Source organism: Saccopteryx bilineata, chromosome 3 (genome assembly GCF_036850765.1).
Source record: "Saccopteryx bilineata isolate mSacBil1 chromosome 3, mSacBil1_pri_phased_curated, whole genome shotgun sequence".
NCBI lineage: Eukaryota > Metazoa > Chordata > Mammalia > Chiroptera > Emballonuridae > Saccopteryx > Saccopteryx bilineata.
The window spans coordinates 17,592,173-17,616,328 of record NC_089492.1 but is presented as its reverse complement, the minus strand read 5'-3'; the positions used below and the strand labels follow the sequence as shown (position 1 = coordinate 17,616,328).

The 24,156-nt window shown below is 43.7% G+C and overlaps 1 protein-coding gene across 5 annotated transcripts in view; it reads right to left on the bottom strand.

Moving 5' to 3' along the window:
• The window catches only part of SAMD12 (sterile alpha motif domain containing 12), a 392,266-nt gene extending 368,630 nt beyond the window's left edge, over positions 1–23,636 (bottom strand). For 4 of the 5 annotated variants that reach the window (XM_066265772.1, XM_066265774.1, XM_066265771.1 and 1 more), the window contains exon 1: positions 23,503–23,636. In XM_066265772.1, coding sequence (XP_066121869.1) covers positions 23,503–23,515 — 13 coding nt within the window. In that variant the 5' untranslated portion in view covers positions 23,516–23,636. Of the gene's footprint in view, positions 1–17,694; positions 17,759–23,502 lie in introns of those variants that run through there. The other variant, XM_066265773.1, reaches the window with a different exon arrangement.
• Positions 23,637–24,156: the final 520 nt, after the last annotated feature.

Here is a 24,156-nt window from a genome sequence, read left to right as displayed (position 1 = left end):
TGAAACGCGGCTGTTCCCACACAGGGTCCCTCTCTTGCCCACCTATTCTCCTGCCTCAGATGTGTAAGGACGTTAAACCTCTGAGCCCGTGGGACGAAGGTATTCCACAGGGGGAGGAATGACATAAAAGACAGAAGGGATTCAAGATACACGGAGAGCCCAGAAAACAGCTGCTCCTGGGCTCCCTGAACACCAGGGATGACCCCTAAGGGGAAGGGGTGGGCAATCAGCCTGGAGCAGGAAGGCAGGGACTTTCAGGGAAGGGCCCTGACTGCTCAGAAGTTTGGACACGATTTTACTGGCCACGGAGAGCACTTACAGAGGGGGAGCAGTTCTGTGTCTGCCGTACCGTCACTAAACAATCCCAAATCTCATCTGTTTCTGTGCCCTGGGAAGTGTGCTCGCATCTGCTTCTCTCTGTTCTTTCCCTTGCCCTTATCACATCAATAGGAGGGCCACTGCTGTGAGCCTGGCAGCTCCCCCACTGAGGGACAGCAGAGCCTGGACACAGAGAGGGACAGCAGAGCCTGGACACAGCCTACCCTGCCCAAGTCCCCACCTTTATGAGTGGGGTACATTTACAACCCAAACCCGGACCCTGACTCGACCGTAAGCCCCGCGAGGGGCAGGTTCACAGCCTTAGATTCCTTTAGACCGCTCAGTGCTGTGCACAGTGGCTACCTTATCGCAGATGCACAGTGAGTACTTAGGATCCGAATAAACAGAAATGCACGCTCCTTTGTGAAGGCAGCACGACCCAACAGCAGCAATGACAAAGACCCAAAGACCTGGGGCTCCTGACAAAGTGAGGAGCAAAACGGCAGAGAGCCGATATGAGATCAACACCTTCACAGAGATCTGACCCAGAAACTTGAAAGACGCAGCCCTACTGAAGAGCCCAAATCAGCAATGGTTCATTTTTTTCCCCTTAAATTACCAATATTTCCAAAAGGCACAGTAAACCAGAACCAAACTACCATCCTGGAATAAAACCAAAACCACAGAGCAACACTCGGCAGTGAAAAAGCCAGGGCTCAGGTAGACAGCACAGTGGGCAGCAAAGCCCAGTTCCACCACAACTTAGCTGTGTGTCCTTGGGGAAATGTCTTAGCTTTTTGAGAACAGGCACAAAATAATGTCAGTTCTCTTGTCTACTCAACAAATAGCTGAGTTTCTTCTATGTTTCAGAGAAGTATCAGACAATAAAAAGTCAAATGTATGTTCCCATAACATTCATCTGGTTCATCCCTAGCCCCTGTGAGAATAGAATGGGAGCTCCAGGCCTTTACTCCTTGAAAAATACACATAATGCCCGTATAGATACAAGCTGTGTATACAGTTTTAAGGGAGTCATTGGTCTCAGGAACCCTTCTGTCTCCTCTTACGACCTTAGATTAAGAACCCTGCTCCAGTGACGTCAGAGAAATGGCGCCGTGAGGGGGTGCTCCCAAAACCTCTCCCTGAAATTTCAACAAGTTCAACAACTAGAGACAGAAAAACAATCCCAGGAGCATCTGAAATACACATACCTCAAACAAAGGTACGATTGGGCGAAAAGGTGTCTGAATATACAGTCCACCCTGAAGGAAATAAGATGGAGAACGGAGTATTCTGCTTTCCTCACTGATCTGAGGAAAGGAGGGCCAGAAGCTGGGCTAGGGCAGACGATCAAGCCGAGGAGAGAGCGTGCCCGCGGCGCAGCTGGAGATCACCAACGCAGAGCTAACGCCAGCAGCAACCCCAGCAGAGGTGGGAGCGGGGGTTGCTTGCGGAGACTCATACCAGAGTGGCTTTCGGCTTTGTTTACTCCCGGTCTCCTGGTCCGCGAGCACAGGCAGTGTATGAGTGGTTCCTCCTGGCGCCTCTGGCATGGGCGCCTGCGTTCCTGGACGGAGGAGCCGATTGGAGACCGTCAGCAGTGGCCTTCTGCATGGGCTGTAGTAGAGTTTCTGTGTAATCCTTGCTCCCGACCAACAGCGTGCCGAAAGCGGGGCTTCCCTATGCCTGGACCTGTCCGGACAGGGCGTCTCCGCCAGCCATACAGGCTAACTAAGCACATTCCCCGGGAAGAGAACTGCGGAAGTGGTGGGGGGCAGGGCGTGCAGGCAGGTTGCTGGAGCAGGCAGCCTCTGGAGAGCAGACCCGCGGAACACTGAGGCAAACTAGACATACCCCAGGACCCTTAGAAAGGAGCCTGACCCGCAGTCTGCTCACTGCCTGGCTGGCTGACGCTGGCGGCTCTGGCTGACAAAGCCTTCTTTCCCAGGCCTGCGATATAAGCGGACCCGGAGAAGGGACTTGGTAGTTCTCAGGGCCTCTTGTCCTGCAGGCAGTGCCTGGGCAACTTCCAGCCAGCCAATACAGGTTAAAAAGCATAGTCCCACGGAACAGACCTTGGAGAACACTGTGGAAGTTGGGTAGGCTGGGCTGTAGGCTTCCCAACAAGGGAGAAGCCTGTGGAGAGCAGACCCATGGAGCGCTGGGGCCAATTTAACTAGACATCTGGGGAACCGTAGAAAGGAGCCTGTCCAGAGGTCAGCTCACTCCCCTGCCTGCTTAAGCTGGTGGCTCTGGTTGACAGAGCTTTCATACCCAGGGCTGTGCTTTGAACACACATGGAGGAGGGACTTGTCGGCTTTTAGGGCCTCTTGCTCTGCAGGCACTGACTGGGGCATCTTCCTGCCAGCCAATACAGGTTATAAAGTGCAAAAAGCCTGGGGAGAGCAGACCCCCGAAGTGCTGAGGCGTACTAGACATGCCTGGAGGCTCATAGAAAGACACCTGAAGAGCAATCACCTCCCAGCCCCGCCTGATTATGCTGGCGGCTTTGGCTGGCAAAGCCTTACCCAGAACCCTGCTCTGAGCGGGGATAGAGGAGGGATTTGGCAGCTCTTATAGCCTCTTGCTCTCCAGGCAGTGGCCGGGACAATTCCACAGCTGGGTCCCCAGGCTGCTGTTCCAGGAAGGAGAGATTTGGGGAGAGGCTCAAGGAAAACAGGCTCTCCCATTGTCAGAGCCTGCAAATGCTAACAAGTCCCACCTGCCAACGAGACTGAGGCCTAGTTTATGTCATCACCATAGCGACATATCAACTACAAATCTCTGCATGAGTGCCACAAGGGCAGAACCTGGGGTACAGCGCCACCAGCCAAAAAGAGAGAGGAGAAAGAAAAAGGAAGAAGATAATCTCTCAAAACCAGAAAAAATGCAGTCTTTATAACTTTTTCCATTTTTTTCTTTCATTTTTTATCTTTTCTTCCACCTTGGACATTTTATCCTCTTTGCATTTTATTCTCTTTTCATTTTGAACTTCAGTGTCCATAGGTATTACATTTTCCATTCTTTCTTTTCTATGAGAGTTACATTCCAAAACCTTAATTTTTCTGTCTTTTTAAATTTATTTTTTATTTTTTCTCTTTCTCTTTTTGTTTCTTCTTTTCTCTAACTTTTTCTTTCATCTGATCCTCACTCACAAATTATTTTATTCTGGATTCAAATTTTTTCTTTGTGGCATTTTGTGTACTTTTTACTTCGCTTTTCACCTCATCAGCATTTCCCCCAACTCCAGCTCTCCAGTCTATGTAGTTTTTGTTCCATTTAATACAATAGAATTTTAATATTTCACTGTATTTTTTTTCTCTTTTTCTTCTTTTCTCTTTCACTATTTCTCTCATTTGACCATCATTTACAAACAAATTATTTTATTCTTGATCCAAATATTTTTCTTGTAGTATTTTGTGGGTGCTTACCTCGTTTTTTGCCTCTTTGTCACTTCCTCCCAACTTAGGCCCTGTATTCTATATAGTTTTTGTTCCACTTAGCACAGTAGAATTTTCAGTTTTTCACTGTGTTTTCTCAAAAAAAAAAACATATATCAACTATTGTTAGTGTTATTAGCAATACTACTCTCAAATGCCATTAAGGAAAAAGAAATTGAATATCATAGATACAAAAGACAGAGATATAGCTCAGATAGATGAGGAAAAATCTATAGAAAAAAATTTCAATAGCTTGGAAACCTTAGAGTTAAATGACAGAGAATTTAAATTGAAGTCCTAAAAATACTCAGGGATATACAAGAAAGCACAGAAAGACAATTCTAGGGAGCTCAAAAAACAATTCAATGAACAGAAAGACTATACCACTAAGGAAATTGAAACTATGAGAACAAACCAAACAGAGATGAAAAACTCAATTTATGAACTGAGAAATGAGGTAACAAACTTAGCTACTAGAACAGACCAGATAGAGGAGAAAATTAGTGACATAGATGACAGGCAACTAGAGGCACTACAGAGAGGAGAAGAGAGACTCACAAATTAAAAAAAATGAGAAAGCCCTACAGGAATTGTCTGACTCCATCAAAAAGAACAACATAAGAATTATGGGTATATCAGAAGGAGAAGAGAGAGAAAATGGAATGGAGAACATATTCAAACAAATAGTAGACGAGAACTTCCAAAGCCTGTGGAAAGAACTAAAGCCTCGAATTTCAAGAAGCAAACAGAACATCAAGTTATCTTAACCCCAACAAATCTACTCCAAGGCACATCATAATGAAATTGGCACAAACCAATGACAAAGAAAAAATTCTCAAGGCAGCCAAGGAAAAGAAGAATACAACATATAAAGGAAGGCCCATTAGATTATCAATAGATTTCTCAGCAGAAACTCTACAAGCTACAAGAGAGTGGACCCCAATATTTAAAGTTCTGAAAGAGAGGAACTTCCAGCCAGGAATACTATACCCATCAAAGCTATCCTTTAAATACGAAGGAGAAATAAAAACATTCACAAATACAGAAAAGATGAAGGAATTTATCACCAGAAAACCCCCACTTCTAGACATACGGAAGTGGGTTTTCTGACCAGATACAAAGAACAAAACAAAACAAAACTACAAGTAAAAGCTCCATCAAGATCACAATAAAAACAAGACTAATCTGTGACAACAAAAACAAAAAAGGGGAGAGGACAAAGATTAACAGTAGCAAAGAAGGATGGAGTGCAGAAGCATTCATGAGATAATGTACTACAAGGAACATGATATGTATCCTTTCCATGAGATAATGTACTACAAAGAACATGATATGTATCCTTTCCATTACTTAATGGTACCCCCCCCCCCCGAGAAAACCACCACAGAAGCACATGACTTGAAAAAAGAAGTAACAGAGAAAAGAAGTATGGATTACAACCAAACATAAACAAATGATAGAAAAACAAAAGAGAAGAACCAAACAAGATACAAAACTATCAGAAAGCAATATATAAAATGGCAATAGGAAACCCTCAAGTGTCAATAATTACACTAAATGTACATGGATTGAACTCACCAATAAAAAGACACACAGTAGCAGAATGGATTAAAAAAAAACCAAACTGTATGCTGCCTACAAGAAATACATCTAAGCTACAGGATAAAAACAAATTAAAAGTGAAAGGTTGGAAAACAATATTCTAAGCAAATAACATCCAAAAAAAAGCAGGTGTAGCAATACTTATATCTAACAATGCTGACTACAAGACAGCAAAGGTTATCAGAGACAAAGACAGCAATTACATAATGATAAAGGGGATACTGAATCAAGAAGACATAACACTTCTTAATATATATGCACCAAACCGAGGAGCACCAAAATATATAAGACAGCTACTGACTGACCTAAAAACAAAAACTGACAAAAATACAATCATATTTGGAGACTTCAATATACCCCTGATGGCTCTAGATTGTTCATCCAAACAGAAAATCAATAAAAAAAATATTGGCCATAAACAAAACACTAGAACAATTGGATATGACAGACATCTACAGGACATTTCATCCCAAAGTGCCAGAGTATACATTTTTCTCTAGTGTACATGGAACATTCTCAAGAATTGACCATATGTTGGGCCATAAAAATAACATCAACAAATTCAGAAAGATTGAAATTACACCAAGCATATTCTCTGATCATAAAGCCTTGAAACTAGAATTCAACTGCAAAAAAGAGGTAAACCAACCCACAAAAATGTGGAAACATAATTTTAAAAAATGAGTGGGTCAAAGAAGAAATAAAAAGAGATCAAAAGATACATACAGACAAACGAAAATAACAATACGACATATCAGAATCTCTGGGATGCAGCAAAAGCAGTAATAAGAGGGAAGTTCATATCACTACAGGCCTATATGAACAAACAAGAGAGAGCCCAAGTAAACCACTTAACTTTACATCTTAAGGAACTAGAAAAAGAAGAACAAAGGCAACCCAAAACCAGCAGAAGAAAGGAAATAATAAAAATCAGAGCAGAAATAAATGAAATAGAGAACAGAAAAACTATAGAAAAAATTAATAAAACAAGGAGCTGGTTCTTTGAAAAGATCAACAAAATTGACAAACCCTTGGCAAGACTCACTAAGGAAAAAAGTGAAAGGACTCATATAAACAAAATCCAAAATGAAAGAGGAGAAATCACCACAGACATCATAGATATACAGGAATTATTGTAGAATACTATGAAAAACTATATGCCACCAAATTTAACAATCTAGAAGAAATGGATAAATTCCTAGAACAATACAATCTTCCTAGACTGAGTCATGAAGAAGCAGAAAGCTTCTTCAAACCCATAAGCAGGGAGGATATAGAAACCACTATGAAAAACCTCCCCAAAAATAAAAGTCCAGGGTCAGACAGCTATACTAGTGAATTCTATCAAACATTCATAGAAGACTTGGTTCTTATTCTACTCAAAGTCTTCCAAAAATTTTAAGAAGAAATACAACTTCCAAACACATTTTATGAGGCCAACATAACCCTCATACTGAAACCTGGCAAGGACAATACAAAAAAAGAAAACTACAGACCAATATCTCTAATGAATACAGATGCTAAAATACTAAACAAAATACTAGAAAATTGAATACAACACATTAAAAAAATAATTCATCATGATCAAGTGGGATTCATCCCAGAATCAAAAGGATGGTTCAACATACATAAAACGGTTAACGTAATATACCATATCAACAAAACAAAGCACAAAAGCTATATGATCCTATCAATAGAAGCAGAAAAGGCATTTGATGAAATACAACACTGTCTTATGTTTAAAACACTCAACAAAATGGGTATAGAAAGAAAATATCTCAACATAATAAAGGCCATTTATGATAAACCATCAGGTAACATCATATTAAATGGCATAAAGCTGAGGACTTTTCCCCTAAAATCAGGAACAAAACAAGGTTGTCCACTCTTATTCAACATAGTGCTGGAAGTTCTAGCCAGAGCAATGAGACAAGAGAAAGAAATAAAAGACATTCATATTGGGAAAGAAGTAAAGGTTTCACTTTTTGCAGATGATATGATCCTATACATCGAAAACCCCAAAGACTCCACAAAAAGACTACTGCAAACAATAAACCAATACAGTAAAGTCGCAGGATACAAAATTAATATACAAAAGTCCATTGCCTTCCTATATGCTAACAATGAAACATCAGAAAACAAACTCAAAAATATAATCCCCTTCATAGTTGCAACAACAACAACAACAAAATACCTAGGAATAAACATAACAAAGAATGTAAAGGACCTATATAATGAAAACTACAATGCATTGTTAAGAGAAATCGAAAAAGAGACAGTGAAATGGAAAAATATTCCTTGTTCTTGGATAGGAAGAATAAATATAGTCAAAATGACTATATTACCCAAAGTGATATACAAATTTAATGCAATTCCATCAAAATTCCAATGTCTTTTTTTAAAGAAATGGAACAAAAAATCATCAGGTTTATATGGAACTATAAATAATCCTGAATAGCCAAAGCAATCCTAAGGAAAAAGAACAAAGCTGGGGGCATTACAATACCTGACTTTAATTTATATTATAGAGCCACAATAATCAAAACAGCATGGTATTGGCAGAAAAACAGACACTCAGACCAATGGAACAGAACAGAAAGCCCAGAAATAAAACCACATGTATATGGTCAAATAATTTTTGATAAAGAGGCCAACAACACACAATGGAGAAAAGAAAACCTCTTCAACAAATGGTGCTGGAAAAACTGGAAAGCCACATGCAAAAGAATGAAACTTGACTACAGTTTGTCCCCCTGTACTAAAATTAATTCAAAATGAATCAAAGACCTAAATATAAGACCTGAAACAATAAATTACATAGAAGAAAACATAGGTACTAAACTCATGGACCTTGGTTATAAAGAGCACTTTATGAATTTGACTCCAAAGGCAAGAGAAGTGAAGGCAAAGATAAACGAATGGGACCACATCAGACTAAGAAGCTTTTGCACAGCAAGAGAAACTGACAACAAAACAAACAGACAGCCAACTAAATGGGAGATGATATTTTCAAACAACAGCTCAGATAAAGGCCTAATATCCAAAATATACAAAGAACTCATAAAACTCAACAACAAACAAACAAACAATCCAATAAAAAAATGGGAAGAGGACATGAGCAGACACTTCTCCCAGGAAGAAATACAAATGGCCAACAGATATATGAAAAGATACTCATCTTCATTAGCTATTAGAGAAATGCAAATCAAAACTACAATGAGATACCACCTCACACCTGTTAGATTAGCTATCATCAACAAGACAGGTAATAGCAAATGCTGGAGAGGCTGTGGAGAAAAAGGAACCCTCATTCACTGTTGGTGGGAATGTAAAGTAGTACAACCACTATGGTGGTTCCTCAAAAACTTAAAAATAGAACTACCATATGACCCAGAAACTCTACTGGGTATATACCCCCAAAACTCAGAAACATTGGTACGTAAAAACACATGTAGCCCCATGTTCATTGCAGCATTGTTCATGGTGGCCAAGACATGGAAACAGCCAAAAAGCCCTTCAATAGATGACTGGATAAAGAAGATATGGCACATATTCACTATGGAATACTACTTAGCCATAATGACATCGGATCATTTTCAACAACATGGATGGCCCTCAATAACATTATACTGAGTGAAATAAGTAAATCAGAAAAAACTAAGAACTGCATGATTCCAACATAGGTGGGACATACAGTGTGTCCATAAAGTCATGGTGCACTTTTGACCAGTCACAGAAAAGCAACAAAAGACGATAGAAATGTGAAATCTGCACGAAATAAAAGAAAAACCCTCCCATTTTCTGTAGGATGATGTGGCAGCATGTGCGCATGTACAGATGATGACGTAACACTGTATATACAGTGGAGCAGCCCATGGCCATGCCAGTTGAGATGTGGATGGTACAGAGGAAAGTTCAGTGTGTTCTGTGGCTCGCTAAATTCGTATTTGTGACCAAAGTGCAACGTGAATATCAGCGCGTTTATAATGAAGTGCCACCACATAAGAATAACATTACTTGGTGGGATAAGCAGTTGAAGGAAACTGGCAGTTTGGTGGAGAAACCCCGTTTTGGTAGACCATAAGTCAGTGACAAGTCTGTAGAGGCTATACCGGATAGCTACCTAAGGAGCCCTGTTGGGCAGATAAAATATATTATGCTCACTTTGTTAAAGATGGCACTGCCCACATGGAAGCCTGTCGCCCAGGTGATATTAATGTGTGTTGGGGGCGGGCTGTGGGCAGGCAGAATCCTTGTAGCCTGGGGCTTAGTTTTAGGACTAAGCCTTTCCCACCCTTTTTGATGTGGGGTGGTGCAATCCCATCATGCCTCAGATAAGTGACTTTGTATTAGAGACTTCCCCTATTTTGTATATTGGATTAAAGGTTTTGATTTCTATACTATAAAATGGAGGCAGAATGGGAGCTTGCTCTTGGTTCCTGAGATTATTATTAGAGAAGAGAGCAGAGGAGAGCAGAGAAAAGCCATGTGGAGGAGGCCAGGAGAAGCAGCCAAGATGGTGGAGTGCTAAGTGAGAAGCCAGTTTGTGCAGAGTTTGCGCAGGGAGAAGGAAGGAGATGAGGAACAGAGGTGAGTAAGTCTGGTGAGCTAGAAACCTTTGATTCTAGGAAACTCGGATAAGTCAGTAGCTTTGTGAGCACTGAGTGAGTGGGTTTTGGAGCCCAGTGTGTGTTTTTACTTGCCCGCCTGGTGCAAGCTAGGATTAAAGATGATGGACCACCAGTTTCTGGCTCCATTGTTTCTTTACCGACTGTCTGAATTCAATGCGAACCTATATGGGCCAGGCTGCTGTGATGGTGGCCACGGCCACTGGCTTTACAAGCCCTAAAAATTCTGTGCCTGAGCCCACATTGAACTGCACTGAATAGGTATGAAACTGGGAGAGTTTTCCTTTTATTTGGTGCAGATTTCACATTTCTATCGTCTTTTGTTGCTTTCTGGTGACCGGTCAAAAGTGCACCATGACTTTATGGACACACTGTAAAAACTGAGACTAAGAGACATGGACAAGAGTGTGGTGGTTGGGGGGGAAGGAAAGAGAGGGAGAGGGAGGGAGGGAGAGGGGGAGGGGGAGAGGCACAAAGAAAACCAGATAGAAGGTGATGGAAGACAATTTGACTTTTGGTGATGGGTATGCAATATAATCAAATGTCAAAATAACCTGGAGATGTTTTCTCTGAACCTATGTACCCTGATTGATCTATATCACCCCATTAAAATAATAAAAAAAAAAGATCCCTGCCTCTATCTCATTGTTTCCCAAAGATGTTTATTAAGGATGACGAAGGCCATAAGAAGAGGTACAGGCATACCTTGTTTTATTGTAATTTGTTTTATTATGCCTCACAGATGTTGTGGTTTTGGGTTTTTTTGTTTGTTTTTTTATATAAACAAAAGGTGTGTGGTAACCCTGAAAAAAACCGACTAAGGGCACATGGTTCTGATTTACAGAAAAAGAAAAAAAAAAGAAAAATGCCATTGAAGGGAAGGGAGTATGACTGTGGATATCAAGAACAATCCTATCACTGAGCAAATCTGACCTACACAGACCTGTCTCCACACCTGCTTTTCCTAAGCTGCCTCACCACATTACAGGACCATAAATCAAACTCCAGTAGCGCCTGGCACACATTAGGTTCTCAGTAAATACTTGGGAATGGAAAATGAAGAACATTCCACTTCTAAGCTACAGGAAGTAAATGCTATAGCTGCATAAGTTTCCTAGATGATTTTAACACCAAATGTCAACCCTACAGTTTATCCAGGCAGAAAATGTCTATTAAGCAACCACAATGTGAAAAAGCTAAGTTTTCCCGGAGAGCAGGAAAGAAACAGAAAGGAAGAGTTTGGTCTTTTTTGCACTATCCCACTCTCCCTCACTCCCCCCCCCCCCCCAGTTGTCAGCCTGCTCTCTGTATGAGTCTGAGTCTGTCCCTGTTTTGTTTGTTAGTTCATTTTGGTCATCAGATTCCACACATGAGTGAAATCATATGGTACTTGGTCTTTCTCTGACTGGCCTGTATAGTTATGTTAATCAGTGTCACACTAATAAATTCAATAAAAAAAATCAAAAAAGTTAAAAACCACATTTTATAGCATAATGGCCAGCAAGAACCAGTTTGTAATATTAATTAACTGTAGCTTTGTAATGAAAAATGGTCATTGTTCATTTCCCTGAGCACACGGAATAAAATAAAACAAAACAAAAGAGAGTCCCGCCCCTCCCACCCCCCAGGCTACTCTCAGAGCTGGGAGGAGAGAGCAGGGATGACTCAGCCCAGGCCAGAAGCGCCTGCCCTCTGCTGAGCTGTGGCCTCCTCCCTCCTTTATCAATAAACAATGGTCATCCAGGGAGCAAAATGAAACTCCATACAACCAGCTGTGAAGTACATCCACTGAAGCTGGGAGACTAACATCACATTTCCAACAACACATAACACACATGCACCTTCCTGAACTCCCATTTTACCACCTCAAACAGCACACAGTTAAGACACCATCGATCTAGGAATTCTGTAGCAATTCTAAACTCAAATATTCTATCCCATGGTTCTGCAGAGCAGTGGGAAATCCTCAAATCCTAGTGGAGGCATGGCCAACAGTTTTTGCCCCCGGGCCAGATTAGAAAGAAAACTTTTTTCACAGGCTGGACAAAATATTAAAATAAAAAAATGTTAAATACAAAAACGATTCGTTTAAGTAAACAAAATTTTATTACGTAATTTGTTTATGAATAAATGTGAATGAAAAAAATTTTAATATACAATATTATTTTAATAAAATATATTTTAATAAAAATATAATTACATACCATATAAATATCGAAACTGTATCGCAATCAACTGAAACAATATTTAATTAATAGAATGAGCTTGAAGGGGTTATATTGCAAATAAAACAATTATTTGTGTTACAAACAGCCTGGACACGTTTTCAGTTATCAACTGCAGCTATTGTCTGTGCTACAATGCCACTTGATTCAGCACACTGACCACAAAAATAACGAATTGTTTGACCCTGGGTGCGCACTGGCAAACTCTTCCTAAAAGAATGTGGGTTTCACACCACCACTAAATGTCAAACAGTTCATATCGAGTACAGATGAGTACAAAATTTGTAAATCTTTATAATGGAATTTTTTTAAAAAATAAAGAAGTATCGCAAATCCATTAGACCAATTATTGGAAGTTTAACCCTAGATTAGTCACATGCAGAATTCTTTTCTGTGTATCACTATCTTCTTAAATATCTCTGTTTCCAATAATCAAAGACGCTTCTGCTTCCAAGTAGCTGAGATTTTAAAGTAGCAGAGAATATTAAAAATTTAATTGCGGGCCGCATAAACTCATTATGCGGGCCGCATGTTGGCCATGCCTGTTCTAGTGTGTGTGCACCCAAATGATACTTCCCAAGTCTGTCTTTTGCATTTAGAAGCAACTGCAGAATCTGATATCAGGCTGTAAAGCCAGTGGCCAGGGCCACCATCATAGCAGCCGCCTGGCCCATGCAGGTTCGCATTGGATTAGGACAGTCGGTAAAGAAACAACGGAGCCAAAAACTGGTGGGCCACCATCTTTAATCCTAGCTTGCACCCGGCAGGCAAGTAAAAACACACACTGGGCTCCAAAACCCACTCACATTCAGTGCTCACAAAGCTACTGACTTATCCGAGTTTCCTAGAATCAAAGGTTTCTAGCTCACCAGCCTTATTCTGTTCCCCATCTTCTTCCTTCTCCCTGCACAAACTCTGCACTAACTGGCTTCTCACTCAACACTCTGCCATCTTGGCTGCTTCTCCTGGCCTCCTCCACATGGCCTTTCTCTGCTCTTCTCTCTGCTCTTCTCTCTGCTCTCTCCTGTCTAATGCTAATCTTAGGAACTAAGAGAGCAAGCTTCTGTTCTGCCCCCACTTTATAGTGTAGATTCATAACCTTTAATCCAATATACAAAATAGAGGAAGTCTCTAATACAAAGCACTTATCTGAGGCATGATGGGATTGCACCACCCCACATCAAAAAGGGTGGGAAAGGCTTAGTCCCAAAACCAAGCCCCAGGCTACAAGGATCCTACCTGCCCACAGCCTGCCCCCAACACACATTAATATCACCTAGGCGACAGCCTCCACGTGGGCAGCACCATCTTTAACAAAGTGAGCATAATATATTTTATCTGCCCAACACAGGCCCTAGACCCAATCTGTGGCCGACTAAAATGTGGTCTTGTGTGAACCAAGCACTCCTCCTGCTGTTTACAAGGACAGCTGATGGAACACCGAATTCCAAGTCAGAAGCGCACAGAGCGCCAAACCACTCTGTGCCCATCACCCTCAGAACTTAAGTCACACCGGAAACAGAGTTAACTAACCTTTTGTTGGGCTTCGCAAAGTGAAGTCCATAACTTGCCTCGGCAGGTAAGGCCAATTCCTTGGTAAGGTTCCCCTCCACCCTCTAACTCACCTTCTGTGGCCTCTCCAACACATTTTCCCCTTCCTGTCTTCACAGTCTTGCCTAATTTTCTCCCAAGGCAAGCCCTAGCCTCACCTGGGCTGCTTTCTTTATCTGTTTTTTCCACCACCACCACAACAAAAAATCAATCTCCAGGACTTGATGACAAATTGTGAATTTTTTTTTTTCTTATAGAAGGGAGTGTAACAGCTTTCTGCTTGATGCAAAAACCAGTGGCATTTCCAGGCTTATGCCCAAGCTTGAGGTCTGAGCTGGACACCCGCGTGTGTGCCGACAGCTCTTCTGTAATGCAGCTCCAGGAGCCCACTTCTGGAAAGGGGCGCCCTTCCAATCCCAACCAACTGCCTGCATGGACCCCATTAACATCATTCTCTCATTCCTGAGGTCCTCATCATCAGCAGGTGATTAATACACAGAAAATATTCCCAATTGAGGAAAATATGTGTGAGGCACAGTAACTCTAGAAGACTGGCTGGTCATTCTTATAAAGTTAAAAAACACTGTATATGACTCAAAAATCCCATACCTAGTTATTTATACAAGAGAAAAAATATGTTCATATGAAAATCTGTAGGCAACTGTTTATAGCAGTTTGTTCATAATTACCAAGGGCGCTGGCCGGTTGGCTCAGTGGTAGAGCATTGGCCTGGCATGTGCAAGTCCCAGGTTGGACTCCTGGTCAGGGCACACAGAAGAAACATCCATCTGTTTCTCCACCACTCCACTCCCCTTCTTGTTTCTCTCTCTCTCTCCCTCTCTCTCTCTCTTTCCCTCCTGCAGCCATGGCTCGATTGAAGCATGTTGGCCCTGCACGCTGAGGATGGCTCCATGGCCTCTGCATCAGGTGCTAAGAAGAGTTTGGTTGTGAGCATGGCCCCAGATGAGCAGAGCATCACCCCCTAGTGGGCTTGCTCTTGCTGGGTGGATCCCGGTTGGGGCACATGTGGGTGTTCCATCTCTGCCTACCCCCCTTTCAATGAATTAAAAAAAAACAAAAAAACAAACAAACCATAATTACCAGGAACTAGAAACAATCCAAATGAACTTGGTGAATGCATAAACTGTAATACATCCATTCAATCCACTAAAATCCAGTAATTGAGAGGACTCAACTACTGATACAAGCAATGAGGTGGGTGAATTTTAAATGCATTACCCTCAGTGAAAGAAGCCAGACTCAAACAGCAACATAGTATATGATATGATTTATGTAACAGGCTGGAAAAGGAAAAAGTATAGGGACAGAACTCAAAGCATGCTGTTAAGGACTGTGGGTATAGTGAAGGGGCACAAGGAAACTTTTGGGGGTATAGAAATTGAACTTGATTAATTTGGTGGTTACAAAACCAAATACATTGCATATGTTTGTCAGAAAGCAACCTCAAATGGTGGATTTTACAGTATGTAAATTAAATACTTAAATAACCAAATTAAAAAAAATTTTAAATACTAAGACAGAATAGAGATAGAGAATATTTGAAAAGGGACTCAAGTTTCAAAATTAAAAGTAAAATAGATCGAATGATACTTTGCCTTGAAAAGAGAAACTGATTTTGTATTATCTCCTATTTGACCAAATTTAAGTAACAATGTGTTAATTCTTAACAAAAATCAATTATTTATTAATTATGTATCTTCTGCAACAAGCTTTATGTCAGCAGGACAAAATAGTTGTCATTTCCCGCCTGATTTTTCATAGCTGACTTATAAAGATCATTTTTTTCCTCTAAAATGTTTCAGGGTATCAGTTTTCATCAATGACTTCTTTTAATCCTTAGATAGTCTTAATATTTTTTCTTTGCTCCTGTCAAGCCAGTCTTATGTCAATTTTCTCTTCTTTAATTGTTTTCTAGTCTAATTCAATCAGATCCTAATTGAGTTACAGCTATATGATTACTTCAGTTTTCCAACGACACGTTCATGGCAGTCCATGGAATTTTTCCTTTTTTGAAAGGTATAAAATTTCTCTAGGCAATCATATTACAACCATAAGGTATTGTATGATTGAGTGATTATCAGACCATCAGAGAGAACCCAGCCTACAAAGTTGTGTTAGCGGCAGGTAAATTTTTAGAGGGTAAAAAAATTGTTTGAACAATGAGTCCTTCATGAATATACTCATGTTATAATCACTTTTCAACTTTCCTCTATTACTTCATAACTGCAAGATTCAGATAATAAATCAAATTATATGTTTAGAAGTGAGAATGCTTTATATTTTACCAATCACATTTTGTGGTTTTATCCTAACTCTGAGAACACACATCCCTTCATTGAGCCTCTTCTCTTATACCAAACACTACATTACCATGGGGCCATAAAAGTGACAGATACCTGACGTGTGGCAGGAATACAAGGAGAGATGGCATCATCACCATCATCCTGTCTAATACTTACTGAGTGTTTATAGAGAAACTACTAGAATGGGTCCTAAGAGCTTTAGGGATGCTAATATAACCCTCTCAACATGCCTATGCCTATTACCATTAATATTCCCACTTGATAGATGAGCAGAGGCTCTAAGCTGTTCAGGGAATTGCCCAGGCCCATGCAGCAGGTCCCCAGCAGTCTGGCTGCAGAGCCTGTACATTTAAAGACAGTGTTGTGAGTGGCATGCACCTCCCCCCTTGCGCGCGCATGTGTGAGTTTTTCCTCCTTCTCTCTCTCTCTCTCACACACGCACACACACACAGTGCAATGTGAGCCGGCCTGAGCCCATACTGTACCCCCAGCTCCGCAAGTCAGCTGCAGCTCTGAGGTTCACACCGTGGGGCCCATCCACAAACATCTGTCAAATCACTGAAGACTTGGGAGCGGCCGAGCCAACCACCACTGAACACCTTGCACAGCAGCAAGGGCAGCGAGGAGCACAAGCACTGGACCTGCCAGCTGGCTCACCCCGGCCCAGCGCCCTTGGAGAAAGGCTGCTGAAGGCAGGGAGGCGGCCGCCCCTGTCACCGACAGCTGCCGCCCTGCCGTGCTCCTCACTCTGGGAACAGGGCTGTTCAAGGGCTTCTTGCACCCACACGTCAGAGAAACCAGACTAAATATAGCCCAGTGCGCTCTCCAGAGCTGGCTCAGAGCTGGGAGAGCTGCGACAGCCCCTTCAGAAAACTGAGGAGGCATCCACCTGACTCACAGAGGAGAAGCTTCCTTACTTGCTCCTGTCCTTACCAAAGGACCCTATGCCAGATCCCACGGGGCTGTGGGGAGCGCTGAAGGTTTGGCCAAGCAGATAACAGAGCCTGTAGGAAAAGGCCTACACCAGACATGACTTAGGGGCACCCTCACTCACATCCCTGCCCGTAAAGGGCCAAACAGCCAGAACTCGGGCAGGGGGGATCCATTCTGCAGAACACAGTCCACACACACCAGTCTGTTGTATGCCCTTTCCCATTCCCCTTCCATCCATATCCTCCTAAAGGCTCACTCCACTGCGCCTCCCTTGACTAGGCTTTCCCCCTTCAGCTCAGAACTCAATGCTCCGTTTGTTCTCAGACCTCCCACGTTATGTCGCTTGGACTTTTATTTAGCACTTATATCATCCAGCCTAATCTGCTTCTCTGTCTCCTTCATCGAAGTGGGGGCGGGGGGCAGAGAAAGCTAAGTTCTCTGCTTTATTAAATTTTCCCCAAATCTACTAGGGTTTCTGGCACACGGGCAGCAAGCACTCTTACTGCTGAGAGACAGAAAATGCAAACCCTGCCAGAATGCCAGGGGAAGAGAGTTTGCGATCCCCCCTCCCCCACTTCGCCTAATTATATAAATGCGCATCTGACACGCCCTAGAGTTCAAGCACCCACTTCAGATCGCTGGCTGCCCCTCCTATGACAGGTCACCACAGCACCTCCTGTGACTCAGCATTCCAGACCACGGCTACACCTGCGAAGGTTCCACACAGTCTCCTCCTAAGAGCACCGGCCCGGTCTCTTCCGGCACAGGAGTGAGGCGAGGCGGACGAAGAGGAAGGAGTGGGCTGAGAGGCATTCGTAAGGGCTGGGCCTGGCGATGCAACAGGAGGATCAGCCTGCAGCCCTGTCAGAGCTGGCTGTGAGGTCCCGGGGAAGAGGGGAGCGGCAGGAACCACCCCACAGCAGGTCTGAGCCCCACTTCTCAGTCACTTGGCCGGAATTTTCCATCATAGACTTCTACCCACCACTCTCATGTCCTGAGAGAGTGACTAATAGAAGCTGCTGGTGTGGTGGGTCAGCTATCATGGGCTAGGGAACGAAACAAACATCAGGAAGACAGAAAAAAGGACCGTTGGTGATGAGTGAAATGGGACAGCAGTGAGCTGAGCAACACCATGACACTGCACAAGTAAGGACCTGTTAGGGACACTTGTTCACAGTCCCACTGCTCTGACGATATCTACTATGTAGATGAACACCGCTGGGGTTCTCCTTAGGGGCGAAAGGGGGCTTCGTGGAAATCAGAAGCACCCATAATCCTCATTCATTCATTCATTCATTCATTCAACAAGCTTCCTGCAGGGTCCACCACAGCCAGGCCTAAGCCACAGTGCCTGCCCTCAGAAAGCACCACCAAGAAGCACAGGTGCCAATGAATGACGTTCTCCACAAAGAGATACAAAGAGATGTCGTTAGAAAATGCAGGCGAACTAGCACCGAGACAGCCATCTCCATCCTCGCTTCATGTGTCACACGAGGGAAATCCACGAGGATAGTTCTGGTCTCTCTGCACTCCCTCCCGAGCTTTCCACAGAGGAGGAAGAGACAATGATTTCCACGCAAGTCCGTGAAAAGAAACAAAGCACTTGTGGTTCGGGCCGGCCTCCATTCCTCTAGGTTCCCCTGTCCGCTGTGGGCGCCCATGTCCTCTGCTCTCACTGGTGCAGGTCGGCACTCCTGGGCGGGTACAATAGTACCAAGCCCACTTCCTCACTGAGCGTACAGAACCTAAACTTATTACAATGCTAAACTAGAGCCAGGAAAAAGGAACCCGTGCAGCCTTGTAATAAAGATGATGGCCTCTCCTATTTTGACCCTCTGTGACTCAGCGCTGCATTCAAGCATGGTACAGAGCCATCACTCCAATTGCTTCTCTTTGCTACAAGAGTCTATCTCGTCTGCCCTTTCCCCAGCCACTGAGAGTACTTATCCTAACAATATTTTGGTGATGGGCAGTTTTATTTTCCACTCTTTCACAAAACAAAAACTGTAGAACCTGAGCACAGAATGACCTATCAGAGACCATTTGATAAGCCAATGTGTTCACTTACAATGGAAAATTCAGATTCCCTAACACAGATGTCACTTTGAGCTACAGCCTTCCAATTAAAATCTTTGCGGGGGGTGGCGAAAGATGCTGAGTATTAGAAATAATTTTCCTTCCAGAAAAGAGGGGATATTCTACTAGATCTGCAATAGAAACATGATGTAAAATGTTCATCCACTCCACTTTACTTACACAGCTCTGAGGATGAAGCCAGGAGATCAGCTGCAGACAGGGACTTGCTTTGGGAATTACACTTCCTTCGAGAAACAATTAACTGCAGTCCTCCAAGTGCCAAGCACCAGTCTTGGAATAAAGAGATGAATACAACACAGTCCCTGATGAGTCCAGTTCTTTTTTCTCTCCCTGTATAATACTGCAACCCATGTTTGTTATTAAAGAACGCCTCAGTGGATATAGCCGTCTGTCTACACAGCCTATCCATGGAAAGTGGATTGCCCTGTGGGTCCTGTGTGCCATCTCCTCTCCAGTGGTTCTAGCTCCCCAACTATGTGGGGTAATTTATTACAATACAATGTTGTTGGTTCCTTCTAAAGACAATGGATGCCAGTATAATCCCAATCTGAACGCAGACCGTCAAATGTCCTGTGGCTGGATGGCACAACTCGGAGGTGCCCAGCTGTCACAAGTACAAGACATTGGTCAGGCTAGGGCCCAGAAACAGATGCTGTCATCAAAGTCATGGAAAAAAACACAAGCAGGGTAGCCATCAAACAATGTACAAGTTTTTCACCTTAAACTCAAGGCTACAGGTTCAGCAAAATGAATGAGCTCCCTGCTTGTTCTTAACACTTTTACAAGTTCAAGTTTACTTTAAACAACAGGTTACATATCACAAACCCCTTCTGATTGGTTACTAATTAGAAGGACTGGCGTGAAGAAGTGAAAATCTAGGATACAAAACATGTGCCAAATAGTTTTTTGTCTTTCTTTTAAGGAAGAATGGGAGTGAGTACAGATAACATTTACTGAGGATCTACCGTATTTCCCCATGTATATGCACCTTAATTTGGGGGGCCAAATTTTGAAAAAATATTACATAAAGTTATTGAACTCAAGTTTTATTCATCAGAAAATTCATACAACTCCTCACTGTCAAAACTCCCATCCATTAGCTTGTCCTCATCTGTGTCTGATGACGAATCTCTGTCTTCAACAATGAGAGCAAAAATAAAAGCAAAACAGTGGGAAATTCAAGTTAAAAAATCTACAACCACTGTATAAGATGCACCCAGTTTTTAGACCCCAAAATTTTCCAAAACAAGTGCCTCTTATACATGGGGAAATACAGTATGTTCCAGGCACTCTCATGTAAGTCTTTCCTTCATCTGATCTTCACACCTTTTCTGGAAAGTAAATAGTAATACATCCATTTTTCTTCCACGTGCAGAAATTAAATTTCAAATTTTAAGTAACATATATTACAGTGTCTATTCCAGGTCCTTCGGCAAAATTTCTTTTTCTCTGAATCAGTGTTACTCGATGAGCTTGGGAACTGGTTATTACTTGGTCTTGGGCTGGGAACTCTGTACAAGATGACCACGCCCTCCGGGGCAGTTAACACCCCTGGCTCATGGGTACAAAATACCCATGGCAGATCCCAGCAGCAGTCCCTAGATTTCTCAAACACACCTTAGCAGGACAACGCCCCTGCAGATGAGAACCACTGCGCTAAAAGATTATCAAGACAAAAGGCTACAGAGAGAGGCATATGCTTTAAAGTGACCCCTACCTTCGAATCTCTCATAAACATTATGTTATAGCATTTAGACTCCTAAGAAAGTCCCACACTCTCTGGAGTCATTTACAAAAGATCCACAAATTTATTTCTCATGCATTCCCACAGCATTTATTGAGTACCCATCATGGGTCAGGTATTGTGCTGAGAATAAAAAGACAAAGAGTGCATGGTTCCAACCCTCCAGGGGTTACAGTCTTAGAGTCTAGTGAGAAAGAGAGAGAACTAAGTATGATAAGAGTTAATTAAGATAGACACGGCATAAGTGCTAGGTAGGGATGTTCAGTCCAGAAGATACCTCCCATAGACAAGAGTGCGGGAAGGGTGCTGGAAGGGAGGGCTGGGACAGGTTCACAGAGGAAGTGAAGTTTTCTCTGAGCCTCAAAGGACCAAATAAGAGAAGCCAGGGCTCTGGCCAGTTGGCTCAGCAGTATAGCATTGGCCTGGCATGTGGAAGTTCCAGTTCGATTCCCGGTCAGGGCACACAGAAGAAGCACCCATATACTTCTCCACCCTTCCCCCTCTCCTTCCTCTCTCTCTCTCCTTTTCCCTCCCTTAGCCAAGGCTCCACTGGAGCAAAGTTGGCCCGAGCAGTGAGGAAGGCTCCATGATCTCCGAGTCAGGTGCTAGAATTGCAGTGGGGCAATGCCCCAGATGGGCAGAGCACTGCCCCCTGGTGGGCATGCCAGGCAGAGCCCTGGTTGGGAGCATGCCGGAGTCTGACTGCCCCCCCCACTTGTAATTTCAGAAAAATATAAATAAATAAATAAATAAATAAATAAAAGTCGTTAGGAAGGACCCAGTCCAGACAGAGAAATCTGCCTTTGCAAACACCGGAGAACGGACTCGTATTTGCAGCCAAAGTTGAAACTTCCTTCATTCTTCAAGTGGAGACCTCCTCCTGGTTCAAATTCAGGATCTCCTATTTACTAGACAGCCATGTTAACCAAATAAGTCGCTATACTCACTTCCCTTATAAGTTATCCATGTGTATTTCCTTCTAAAGCCCTTCTCTTTTTAAGGTATAACCCATCAAACAAGAAAGATGACTAATTCTATAGTCCTTCCCGTGAGCAGGGAACTGTTTCCAATGACACTGTGGGTGGAAAAGCAGCGGTAGTTCCCCTCATTGGGGACTCAGAAAAGTGGGGGGAGGGGAGAAGTAATAATGTCATCTGAGGAGTGAGACAGAGGGCTATCCATAAATCATTCACTATTGGCCTCAAGCTCAGGATGAGATTTCTTTTTAATCTGAAGTCTTGTCTTTCCTTCAACTGTAATATGCAAAAGGCCAGATTCTATGACATTTGCACAGAAAATTTCAAAAACTCCTTCAGCTGTGTGTTGGTTCTTTTCAAAGGCATATGTGTTATATATAATTCAAAAACCAAATATAAAAATAAATATATTAGATATGGATAGCTAGATCACTAGAAGGGACCAGCAGGCATCTCTGAACCTGAGAGAGCCCAAAGGCAGTGGTTTCCTGCATCAACGGAAGCTGACGACAAGGAGCCAGGCTGCTGCTGCTCCAGGTGAAGTAATTATAAAGAGCAAGAGTCAAATTAGCTAAGTTTCTCTCACCTGGGGCCGGGGAAGCAAGTCAGCCCTTATGGTTCCTTCTTGCCTCCAGCCTGCAAGGAACAGGCTCATTTCCCCTTGGCACGAAGCCTGATGCAACTGGCAAGCATGCCCTCCTTTTCCTACTCGCCCACCCCTTCCCCTCTGACCTGAGCCACACTCAGGAACCATGATTCTGTAGGTGAACTAGGCGCCCTTTCGTCCCAGGATCATTTCATTTCATCACTCTGACAGGTCCATGTCTGGTTCACATAGTTTTTCTCCCCAGAAACTACCCTCAACAAGAAAGCCTGTGTTCCGAGCTAAGAGAATCTGAAATGAAAACGCGGGATTCCTCACCGCTTTCAACCAGGAAGTTCAAAGGCGGCAGGAATGTTGAGCCAAAATTGCAAAGCCAAAGTTCAGAATTATACTAGGAAAGAGGCAGGGGGGGTCTTCAAAGAAATGAATTCACCCAAATCGAATAGGTTGGTTGTCCTTTTTATCCCTAGCTGATTCCATTTCGTTTCTGTATACTTTGCAATCTCGGGAGGCTTGTATAAAGAGACAGGTGTAAGGGCCCCTCCACTCTCTGGGTACATCTGCTGCCGCCCCTGCAGGCTGCACACGACGAGGGGCCCTCGACCCGATCGCAGTCCATGCTTCCCAATGACGCACCTGCCCAGGGTCCTCTCCAACGTGTGGGGGGCAAAGCGAGCATCCCCAGCCCGGTGGCCACCCCGCTGATCACCCAGCCAGCCGGCCGCAGCGGGAGGGGGCAGCGAAAGGGCACCTCGGGGTCAGGACCTCCTGCCTGTCTCTCCCGCTTTCCCCCCATTTCCAGCACATCGTTTCACATCAGGGTCACTCTTCGTCTCCAACCCTGAAGTCCTGCGCACCTACGTGTCTTTCCAAAGCAACTGAATAAAGCGCCCACTGGCCTTCCGTGGCTCAGGTGAGCGCCCAGAGGTGTAGGGGGAAAGGGCCCGCTCGCCACCACCCCCTTTCCTCTCCTCCCCACGATCCCCAAGATTCACCCGGGATGTGTGTATTGGGGTGCGCGGGTTCAGAGGGAGCTTCAAATGCCCAAGCGTCCCTTACCTTCCACAGCCATTCTCTCAGAGCTTCCCTAACGCATGCATAATTTTCTTGGCCGAGGTACTCCGCCTGCCCCGCGCTCCCCCCACCCCCTCCTCGCGCTTTCGCCTAAATATTCTGCGCTCATCTGTTTCAGGACCAACCTGCCGCGGTCACGCAAAGACAGGCTGCCGGCTCCCAGCTCCGCGCAGGGCCGCCTGGGCAGTGTAGTTCCCTCTCTTCGCTCTGACCCGCTAAATCACCCCGAATCCTCCGCGGGGCGCACCCTCCCCTGCACCCTCGGATTGCACCTCTGATTTCAGTTGGCCCACACAGAGAAATTCTTCCTGAGGGCGCGTCTCTTGAGCGAACCCGGGTACCGCTGGAGGCCGCAGGGACTACATTTCCCAAGATGCCCTGAGGTGGGTTTCGTTCCGCACTTAGAGACCAGTGATTGAGATTTTCCCCTTCAATTAGAAGAGGTTAAGCACCTGGCAGGGATGGCGTGGGAAGCTGCAGGCGGCGGGAATTGTGGTATGAGCTTCTGAGCTTGTTTTCAGGCCTCCTTGGCCACCCATTTAGTGAGGACAGCCGAGCCACCAGTGAGCTATGGTTCATTGCCTGGGCCAGAGAGCCACTGCACAGGGTGCTGTTAAAACTTGTTCTTCTGCGCCCGAG